Source organism: Artemia sp. Qi Xiang Cuo, chromosome 14 (genome assembly GCF_049724085.1).
Source record: "Artemia sp. Qi Xiang Cuo chromosome 14, ASM4972408v1, whole genome shotgun sequence".
NCBI classification, from domain to species: domain Eukaryota; kingdom Metazoa; phylum Arthropoda; class Branchiopoda; order Anostraca; family Artemiidae; genus Artemia; species Artemia sp. Qi Xiang Cuo.
The window spans coordinates 16,483,794-16,495,515 of NC_142807.1; the positions used below are offsets into that span (position 1 = coordinate 16,483,794).

An 11,722-nucleotide genomic window follows, 5' to 3' on the forward strand; every position below is an offset into this window, starting at 1 on the left:
TTAGCCAGAGTCAACCCAGCTCTAAATGGGTACCTGGAGAAATCTGGGGAAGGTAAAACATGAAGTGTTTGCGAAAGCATAGGTTGGCTGGCCCCCAGCCCCCCATTGCACTTCCTGGCTGAAGGGCCACGAAACGGAAATCAGCACCGCCGGTTTGGACCTTAAGGGTCTAGTGCCGCATCCTTTACCTTTACCTTTACCTTATGGCCTTTACTATAGGCAACGCTGCGTTGCCTCTGACTGAATGTTGCAATACGATAGAGGTCAGCCCTACAGAGTCCCAAAAATTATCTAGATCTTCAATCCATTTATTTGACAAAGTTCTTTGTACCCAGTCGAAAGTTATATAGTACTACAATTATTAAGGAAAATTTTGCCCAAAATATAATAGCAAGCCAAAATCTTGATTCTTAGGGAGGAAACCGGAGAAAAGATTTACAATATTGATTTTATTGACCGATAAAAAAAATGTCGTCAATTGAAAACGAACAGAAATTAATTTAAAAAAAAATATTTCCGTAAAAGAAGTTTGTAAAGAAAATAAAGGGCTACATTAAACCAACAACAAGCAGAAGTAAATTCAAATAACCATTCAAGCGGAAACCGAAAGTTAACCAATTAGTGAAATTCTCGGTCACTCGTTCATTACATGCTTGAAATTTATAACTATAAGATAACCTAGACTTCAGAGTTCTATCACCACTCGATGCTGCCTTTTATTCTTTTTCAACTATAAATTTGTAAGCAGCACACTGAAAGGATCAATAGTTTTGGATTTAGCCTTTAACCATCTCTCTACTATAGTGTAGTTGCCTGCTAAATCTAGTGGTGTAAATTGGGGGGGAGGGCAAGGTTGACTGCACCTCCTAGCTTTTTGCCCCCACTTAGGTTTTGAAAAATATTTTTTGTAGTATTTTCAATGAAAATGCCCCATTTTAGTATTTCCATTGAAAAAGGTGGAAAAAACAGATTTATCCCCTTTAGATATTAACAATACATTTTACCCCTTTCCCTCATCCCTGAACTCTTATGAATTTACACCACTAGTCTAGAACTTGCTGCATAGCCACTAAAACTAGCCTAAATCTATTAGTTACTAGACAATTTGTGAAAAATATTTACGGGGCTGGGAGGGGGGGGGTATAGAAAAGGGGGATTGTGAACTTCAGGCTTAGACTTTTCGACCCTGGAGATTATGATAATGCCCATTTTATTTTCCAGCCTCATAACTTGACTCCCCAGGACTTGATAATGACTCCCTAGGATGTTACAGTGCCACAGTGCCGACGAGGAAAAAACGAGAGACACATCGGTTTTTCCCATGCAAAAAGTGATTTCCTTGTTGATCTAGATAATTTCAGAGACCACGCTTCCTTTCCATGACAATAAATAAAAATTCAAAATAGGGATAAAATCCTTTTTAATAGACAGTGTACAGAAACTTCACAAAAAATACCAGATATTTCGGTTACATATACAGTGACCGTCATCAGTAGTAAAACTCTACTACTGATGACGGTCACTGCATATGTGACCGAAATATCTGGTATTTCTTGAATTTTCTATACACTGTCTATTAAAAAGGATTTTATCCCTATTTTGAACTTTTATTTTATCGCTTTGCTGATCAAGGTGGAGGGGGGGGGGCTGTAATTCTCCTGTACAGGATTTTTTACCATTACAATCCCAATGGTGCACTTGTTATATCGATCCTATGGCATCTTTGAGGGGTTTCAGACTCGTTCGAAATTTTTTTAAATCTGTTTTCGTAATAACATTCTACTATCAATATATATCGAAATAATAATTAATACAGGAAGATAAAAAATTTAGGAAGACTAAACCTCTTCCTGTGTTTTTGGGGTGGGGTGGGGGTCAGGGATCCCCCTCTCTTTGTCTTGGTATGTATGTTGATGCAAGTATTTTTAATTATTTTTATGAAATATGTTTTTGGCTACGTATTTTTCTACTTTCGCGCTATATTCACGGGTATACTCTTGCTTAAAAGACACCGGATAGAGCTTCATTGGCAGCATGAACAAATGAAATGTTTGGTATTTTATTTGGCTATTTTTAAATGGAAGATATTAAATGGATTGTATATTTAAGAAATGTAATGGAGGAATTTCATTTAATGGATTTTTTTTTAATTTAGATACAACTGGCAGATAATGATTTGTCAAGGCTGTGGAGAGCATCTCGGATGGAAATTTACTAACAAGGATTTGAATCCTGACAAATTTTTTTGCTTCACCAAATCTTCCGTCTCTCTGCATATAACTCGGAAAGGAAATTTACCCGAGAAATTATGGGTGATGTGAATTAATAAGTTCTAACAAGATATCCAGCTAGTTTTTTTCATTATTGCCTTATGAAGAAAATAAAGAATGACTTTCAGCTAAACATAAGATTTGCAATGCCCTTAGTTCACTGCAGCAGTACCAGGGACATAAGAAGAGGGCATTGTCTATGTGTTATTAAAAAAGGGAACTCACCCAAGAAGCTTTGGGCTATGTGAATTAACAAGTGTCGCAAAGAGATCGAACCAGTTATATAGTATCCAGTATCTTTATAAATACCATTAAGGAAGACTTTCATACAATTATAAGATCTGCAAAGCGCCTGTACTTCACTGCAGCAGGGCTAAAGAATTGAGAAATATTGTCTGCCTATTATTCAAAAGGGTACTCGCCCAAGAAACTACGGATAATGTGGATTAACAAGTGCTAAGAAAAGATCGAACTAGTTACTAGCCCTTAGCCCTTATACTTAGTAGCCCTTATACTTCAGTGCAGCAAGACCAAGGAAATTTGATGAAGACTAATTGTTAAAAAATATCCTTTTGAGAATATTTTGAGACAGAGAATATTATCATGTGTTTTTTTTAGTTTGGATTTCATCACATGGAATTCTTAAAAGAAAGTGCTATGCTTTCACGTATTTTAGTGAACATTCATGTGACTGAGTACAATTAAAAGTCAATTGGGTGATTTAAAGCCTAAACGTTACAAATTATGTATAAGGTGGACTTGGTCAGATTGGCTTCTGAACGGTCTGTGTGTTTTTACATTTTTTTTTGTTTTAAATTCCCTTAAATTAGGATTAAATTGACAAGTGTTGGTTCAATAAACACCTCATTTTTGGGTTCCTGGTTCTTTCAAAGAAAACAAAATTGTAGGATTTTTGTTTTTTGACATAAGATATGTTTGACTGTGATAAAATATTCCCGCCTTTTTTTAGTCGTGTAGAGATAAAACAGAGAGACGAAAATTTTCATCAAAGAAATCTGGAAGATGTTGAAGCTCGATGACAACAGAATCGCTCAGATTCTGTTATCATCGGGTTCTCATCTGTTGTCATCGAGTTCAGCTCGAGGCTTCCACCAGGACACGTCTTACTTCCACGTGTGAACATTTTGAATCATTTATATTTTTTGTTTTCACTATTAAACCAGATTTAAGTATTTCTCTTATTTTTATCTATCTAAATTGCGTCGTTTTAAAAATCGCTGTATTAGTATGCAGTAATACTTGTTGAATTATATATACTACAAACTACAAAATACAAATTTGTATAATTAGACATCATTTGTGCAATATATTTATATAACTGAAGTTGCTTACGCATATAAAGTCTTTGGTTGATTCGGCTCTTATTTCCAAGATTAATTATGTAAAACGTTTGTATATTGGTTGTGTCCAGCATCACCATGTGGATTAATTTATATAATATCGACTTCCTCGCCATCACTACTGATTGCATTTTTTCTATATTATCTATATATTATCTTGTATCTAGTCAGATAATCAATTTGTGTGAAAAAACAATAGTTTCACGCCCTTATTGAGAGAGAGAGATATTTATTTCGAGAAATTACTATCACAAGCCCTAAAGTGCCGAATTCGAATTTCGAAATCCATGAAAAAACAAACAAACAAGAAAATCATAACAAAAGCACAACAACTAAAAATTAGCAAACAATGCAAAAAAAAAAAAATAAATAAATAATTAAATATCGGAATGCTATATGATTCCTTTGTCACTTACATTAAAAACTGCAAAATGGCAATTAGCTAAAAAGATAAGAAATGATAAAACTGAAAAAATAAATAATATACACATTAACAAATGTTTAAAAAACAACATAAAAAGGGGATAGGGAACAAAAAAGAAGAGTAAAAAGAAAAACGAGCTGTTTCTTTTATTGAATAACAGAAAAGACAAAATGTATGTACAAATTAACCACTATTAATTATGTCAGTATAGAAAGGGATTCAAGAGTTCTTATTCCGCAATGTAGTACAAAGAAGGGGAGATAAGGTGGGGATAGGCTGGAACACAGTTTTGGTGAATCACAGACAACTTTAACGCCTATAAGTAACAACAAGAAAAAACAGGACGATTTTTTAGTTGTTGGATTTAGCCACCAAAGAGCCAATTTATTACGTGGCAAGAGTAGCTGTAATATGCTTTAAAGAAAATGATTCCGCTTAAACTCAAGACGCCATGTCAATTAAAATATGTTCCAGAACAATTAGGGTTTATGATAGTTAAATTTGATATTATGTTTGTTCTAAAATAACGTATAAAAAGATTATAAGCCTTTTTATATAACTTTAAGATCAGAACAGACTTTGAAATTAGCTTCTTTTATGCTCTATGCATAAATGTTTTATTATCACCCGTTCTAAACTAAAGGTATTAATAAAACATTAATTATAATTGAGTTGTGGAACACATCTATAACTTCTTTAATTCAATTCACATGATCTGAGATAAACTTGATGCACGTCAATTTAAAATCCTCTTTCTTTTAGGGAAAGTAAACATTCTTGTTATTATGTGCTGTAGTGTAGAATTTTATAGACATTTATTGATGATAGTGAGGAAACCGAGGGAATCCTTCAAACTCATCCTCAAGTGGCGCTGATCTCGTATAGGATCAATTACATTTGAAAGATGTCGTATATGTATATACTCCGTTTCGTAGCATGTTGTATTGCTTGAAAACGAATACAATTTAACTCGTTATGGACGTTGTTAACTTATTTTACCTAGAAATTTGTTGATCCTTAAGATTGGATAAAGACCGTATTTCAGTTCAAAGCCGACGTAAGGGTTAATTCCTATTGATCTATTTTGCTCACTGCCATCCTTGGTTACGTGACTGTCACTCTGTGAGTTTGTTCCAAAATTCAATTGTCATTAATTATAATTAATTATTTTTAATTTTTCATATTCCAATACAACTGATAAACGCAATTTTATCAGCATTTTAGAAGTTAGATTTATCCTTAATTTACAGAATTGAACACATATTTCAAAATATTAAGATTTTTAAAGCTTGAATTTAAGAAAACAGTTTTAAGAAAATTTAAGAAAACTGTAGAAAAATTTGTTAAAAACCTGGAAATTTATAGAGGTGGATTAGCCCCAAGACCTAAATCTATATATATATATATATATATATATATATATATATATATATATATATATATATATATATATATAAAGAATCTACTTTTGCTTCTTGCAAGGGTCTTGTGTTTTTTTTTGCATCTTGCTATTCTGAACTTACATAATGTGATTTAGGTTATCATCATCTTTCCTAAGAATTAGCATAAGATCGTTGACCCTGTCTTACCTCTAAAATTTAAACCCTATTCAAATTAAACTTATCTATTTTATTTTCTATTCAAATTAAACCCGCAGAGCTGAAAGTGATTGGTACTTTCCCGAAAATGTTTTTTTTTTTTATTTATTTGTTTCAGTTAATTGAGAACCAGTCTACTGAAACAGAAAAAAGGCGGAGCAAAAATCAAAGAAAAACTAAAAGAAGACAAAAAATCAACGTTATGTTAACGTTTACTAGCGTAAACGTTGTTTACGCTAGCAAAACAAAGACAACAGTTGTAGATCATAACCAAACATTAGCCAAAATGAGCTGACAAATCAAATAAGAACTCTAAACCAAGGGTGACCTGCAATTTCCTTTTGATTTTGTACATACAGTTTCGAAACTGCAGCTTTAGGGTCGGTTATTATGCTTGTTAATGAATCTTGAGTTGTGTGTCCATGGTAATATGTAGAGAAGATATTCGGTGAAGTGAAACTTGCAAAGCCTATCCTCGTAAACTAGGCAAGATGTATCCATCAATCCAATCAATATTCTCGTATCATATTTAATTTTCAAGGAACTTTGGGGTTTACAAGTATTACTCAAAAATCGTTTTTTACTTGCTTGCTGCAGGGTTTTCCGTGTTTTCCCCAAAGGAACTTCGGGGCTTACAAGTATTACTCAAAAATCGTTTGTTGCTTGCTTGCTGCAGGGCCAGACGTTTTTCCCAAAGGAACTTCGGGGCTTAAAAGTATTACTTACAAATCGTTTTTTACTTGCTTGCTGCAGGGTTTTCCGAGTTTTCCCCAAAGGAAATTCGGGGCTTACAAGTATTACTCAAAAATCGTTTGTTGCTTGCTTGCTGCAGGGCCAGACGTTTTCCCCAAAGGAACTTCGGGGCTTACAAGTATTACTCAAAAATCGTTTTTTACTTGCTTGCTGCAGGGTTTTCCGCGTTTTCCCCAAAGGAAATTTGGGGCTTACAAGTATTTCTCAAAAATCGTTTGTTGCTTGCTTGCTGCAGGGCCAGACGTTTTCCCCAAAGGAACTTCGGGGCTTAAAAGTATTACTCACAAATCGTTTTTTACTTGCTTGCTGCAGGGTTTTCCGCGTTTTCCCCAAAGGAAATTCGGGGCTTACAAGTATTACTCAAAAATCGTTTGTTGCTTGCTTGCTGCAGGGCCAGACGTTTTCCCCAAAGGAACTTCGGGGCTTACAAGTATTACTCAAAAATCGTTTTTTACTTGCTTGCTGCAGGGTTTTCCGTGTTTTCCCCAAAGGAACTTCGGGGCTTACAAGTATTACTCAAAAATCGTTTGTTGCTTGCTTGCTGCAGGGCCAGACGTTTTTCCCAAAGGAACTTCGGGGCTTACAAGTATTACTTACAAATCGTTTGTTGCTCGCTTGCTGCAGGGCCAGACGTTTTTCGCGTTTTCCCCAAAGGAATTTTGGGGCTTATCAGTCTGTTTTTGTTTTATAGTTATCGGAGGAAAAAAAAAAGAAGTTGTGAGGTTTTTTTGCTCTTCTGATAATTTGTAGTCATGGAGATGCGACCTTTTGATACCCGACTGACGATGTGCTGTTCACTTTGCAACCCTAATTTTCAGTTAAAAATCTATCAAGCATCCACCTCATTTCTCTTGAAGAATCCACCTCATTTTCAATAAGACGTATCAGCAGTGGCGTCAATTAAGGGGTGGGATCATTTGCCCCCCCCCCAAAAAAAAATCCTACCTTACCTAGATTTTGAAAAATAACTTTTTAAGTTATTCTTATTGAGAAATGGCTATTTTGGTATTTTCATTGAGAAAACACCAAATATCCCCCCCCCCCCTATCTTAAGCTTTGAAAAATACATTTTGTGCCAGCCCCTACATTTGTGAGTTGACACCAATGCGTATCAGATACGTCTTTTTGTTTTATAGCAAGAAGATACATCACATAATAGAAACTCAGTCTGCAAAACGTTTTTTGACTTGACCACTCAAGCTAATCATAATCCACTCAATTTTCCTCCTCAAGAAGTGAGTTTAGTTTGAAAAGTAAATAGATGGCTGTATATATTTGTCGATGAAAAACTTTGAGTTTCTGCTCTTCAGCAGTTATGCTTTGCCGAGACGTAAAAAAGAGGAACTCGAGAGAAAAAAAGAAAAAGGAAGAAAGAGAAATTGTGATTGTAGAAAACTTTGATCACATTATTATTGCGCAAATTTCGTTACACAGACATCGCACAATTGGATTATTTTGTCATCATTTTGCAAATATTACAATAGAGCTTAATGCTATTTGGCCAGAGAATTGGGAAATGAGATAGAAGGCCAATTAAGTAGGGTTTCCTGTGGCTTCCTTTCGTCTTTTCTATACATCATTGACGCCAATTACCCTAAACTTGGGGGGTAGGATTTTCTCCTGATATTTCATAATTAAGATACAAAAAAGTTACTTTTCGAAATCTTTGGAGGGGTGGGGGCAGTTTTTCAAAACAAAATTAATGTGGGGGGAGGGAAAAAATCTAATTGCCCTCTTCACTCTACACCCTATTTGGTACTTATCTACCTGATTAATTACTATAAAAATCTAGACATCTGCATTTCTAATAAAATATACAATAAAACTCTGCTTAAAAAAACGCATCTTATAATTGAAAATACGCTATCACAAAAATTCGTCAAAACAATTTTAGTTACAGAATGGAAAATTTTTCGATGGCAAAGAAAATGAACATAGCCCATAGTGCACATAAAAAAATAGCAACCCCCAATAAACCGTACTACCAGAAACACAACAAGAACCTTTCCCACCAAATACGATTTCAGCAGCGTCAAAAGTTCAACAGCGTCCAAATTCTCAACTCGCACTTCCCCCTCATTGTAAAAAACCCTTTTTTTTTCTTTTTTATTGAGAAAAACAACAAATTGCCCCTCCCCCCCCCGTAAATCTTCGTGAATTGGCTCTCCGGGTATTTGACTGCAATATAGCCCGAAAAAAAACATTCTGAAGTGCGACAAAGTTCCAGAACTTTCGGCTGCACTAATTCAAATGACGGCGTGCTACACAATATAAATTTTACTGAAGAGTCAGAAAATAAGTTATTTTTTTAATTTTGTCAAAAAGGACTTGTTCATAAAAGGAAGATTTTTAGGAATCTCAGATATGAAAAAAAAATCATATCAAAAGCTTCAATTTCTACTCTCTATGTAGGCGAGAGAAGAGGAGAGTTAGGTAAAAGGAGGAGCTTCTAAATACCTTAGAAGCCAAGTTAAAAAAAGAAAGGAAGAAGGATTAAACCAATTGATTTAACTTGCTTTATTCGAGGGGAGGGGATGAAATACCTTAGAAGCCAAGTTAAAAAAGAAAGGAAGAAGGATTAAACCAATTGATTTAACTTGCTTTATTTGAGTGGAGGGGATGGAAATCAACTGTCCAAAAATGCAAAATAGCCAGGGGCGCCAACTCACAATATACGATGGGGGATGAATCCCAACTCACGAGGGATGAATAAGAATTTCGTTTAATGAAGAATAAAAAAGTATGTGTTTTTCAAATCTAGAGGAGGAGAAGTTTTATACAATAAAACATACAACCATTTATTTTAAGAATTACTTGTTGAAAATGTTTCGTTTCAAAGCTTGTCTCTAAATGAAATAAATTTTTCTCTTAAGTAATCATCATTTGGAAACTGTACTGCCCCAAGAACGTTCTTTAAAGTATATAGTTTTCTTGAAGAACAATTTGAAATAGGAGAGAGAAGAAAAGAAGACATTTATCAGTTTTGACGCGTATATGTTAAAGCAAGTGAAAATACAAATAACACCTAAATCTACTGTTATCCAACATTAGTTGGATATGCTTTATTCGAGTTATGAGTAATACAATTTCTAGTTTACTCAATTTATACCTAGCATGAATTTGAAATTTCCTAGAAGCGAGGGTTTTCAAAAACATCTCTTTCAAACGAGAAGAGCGGTTTGCCTCTTAACCTTAGCGTAGCTGATGCTGGTGGAACACCTCTAAAATGAGGATATACATTTTCTGATTATTTAATCTTATCTATAAATTTCCTTTACGAAAAATAAAGAAAATGACCAATCAGTGGGAAGCTATTATTAGAGGCTACCGAAAACGTACTTATATCTTGAATTATTCAATCTAACTATCAGAGACAAATATTAAAGACGAAGTGTCATTTTCTACCTTAAAAAATACGAAAAATTAATTCAAGCTCTCATTTTGGCCAGACACGTATGGAGGGGGAGGGGTCTGACCCGTGCCCACCTTCTGTTAGTGTTATTTTCTGTTTGATTTGTGAATCCCTTTTTCTTTTATTTTGTATACCGCTTTTTTTTTCTTTTTCTGTATGAGCGGGCACCAATAAATTATTATTATTATTATATTTCACCAATTTATTCAGAGTTGCTCCCCCCCCCCCCAAAAAAAAAAAAACTTAAGAATATAACTACTTTTGAACTTGGAATACAGCAAATCTTCCACAATTGCTTCATATACATTTAATTTATTTTTTTACTAGTAAGTCTTTCTCAATGTAGGTGCAGCTTTCCTGTTTTTACAAAAGGTCAGTAGCGTCAATTGGGGATATAGGGGGCACATGCCCACCAATTCCCCCCTAGATTTTGAAAAAGACCTTTTATGAGGATAATTTTTCTTCTTTTGTTATTTTTTATTGAATAATTGAGCAAAACAACAAATTTACCTCCCCCAAAATTTTCGACAACACTGCGACAGACGGATTTACCTCTCATTCACCGTCCACGCGTTAGAAATATTTATGGTTCTAGGGTCGAAATTATTTTCAGGTATTTCTAGGAGTTAGAATTTTTGGATTACTTCTGGTTGTTTACTATGTCTTTGTATTTTTTGAACAAAGAAAGCTAAAAAATAATCGTTTGGATGCAAAGTCAGTTTTTGGGACTTTAGATATACTTCTTCTACATCTTTAAAATCTCTTATTGTTTTGTATTTTGGCTCATCAGAATTAGGAAAAGGGATTTTGAGACTGAATATGTTAATTGAGGAATTCAGGGATTTTAAAACTCAGAAGTTGAAACATTGTCTTCAGCATTTCATACAAGAAACAAAAACTGGGATATTTCTTTTAGCCAAAAAAGTATATTTTTGTTAATTAAGTAATCAATACCGCTAGAAAAATAATCCGGATTGTAAAATTCGGCTCCCTCATCAGCAAGTGGAAACACTGCCCTCAGCATTTGCACAGTAATAAAAAACATAAGAAAAATGTTTTACAAGTAAAACAAATAGCCTAGGATACTTCTTTTATGAGCAGAAATATATATTCATAAATAAATTAACTGATGTGAATGAAGATTAACAAATCCTATCACGTCATTCAGATCATTGACAAAAAGAATAGAAGATTTTGAGAATCAGAAAAGGTCACCTAGAAACGCTGTCCCAGTATCAGAAAAAGGATGCTTCTTTTAGGTTTAGAGGAGCAATATTCATAAATCAACAGAACCATTTCAGTCCAAATCAGAAAAGCCTTTCCATTTCACACAAAAAAATGCCTATTTAAAAAGCATTAAAACAAACTATGAAATAAAAAAGGCTTAGAATTAATTCAAACCAGTACGTTGAGATGGGGCTTGAGTGTGGATAATATAAAGATATATTATCGGGTCAGTATTCCAGGTCAATTGCAAAAGTAGTAACCTCGTTAAATGTTCATGTGTTCAGTGAACATAAGTTAAGGCCAAACCTTTTTGGTAGCCTCAACTTCGGCCAGCCGTCTAGGGGCAAAAGAAAAGCAGGTCGTACCCGTATAGGATGGGAGGATGTCGGAAGGAAAGACTTAAGGGAGATGGGAACTTCTTGGGAGGGTGTAGAGGGAGGTTTTGATTAGACTGGGAAGGAGGAGCAGCGTGCGTAGCTGTGTTGGCCTCAGGCGGCTTGGCGCTACAGTAACTTGCTAGTAATAGCAGTAATTTCAGATCACAGAAAACTTGTATATCAATTCAAGCTAAATACTAAAAAACCTATTACTTTTATAAACGAGGTTATTAGCAAACATATTTGGCTATGGTAATTTAAAGGGTGTTAAGTGACAATTTTTGAAAAAAAAAATAATAA

At 34.4% G+C, this 11,722-nt stretch overlaps 1 protein-coding gene across 1 annotated transcript in view; it reads left to right on the forward strand.

The window, feature by feature from the left end:
* Positions 1-3,884, forward strand: part of ohgt (E3 ubiquitin ligase component cereblon) — a 50,320-nt gene extending 46,436 nt beyond the window's left edge. The window contains exon 8 of the mRNA XM_089099804.1: positions 2,156-3,884. Coding sequence (XP_088955930.1) covers positions 2,156-2,321 — 166 coding nt within the window. The 3' untranslated portion in view covers positions 2,322-3,884. The remainder of the gene's footprint in view (positions 1-2,155) is intronic.
* The last annotated feature ends 7,838 nt before the right edge of the window (positions 3,885-11,722 follow it).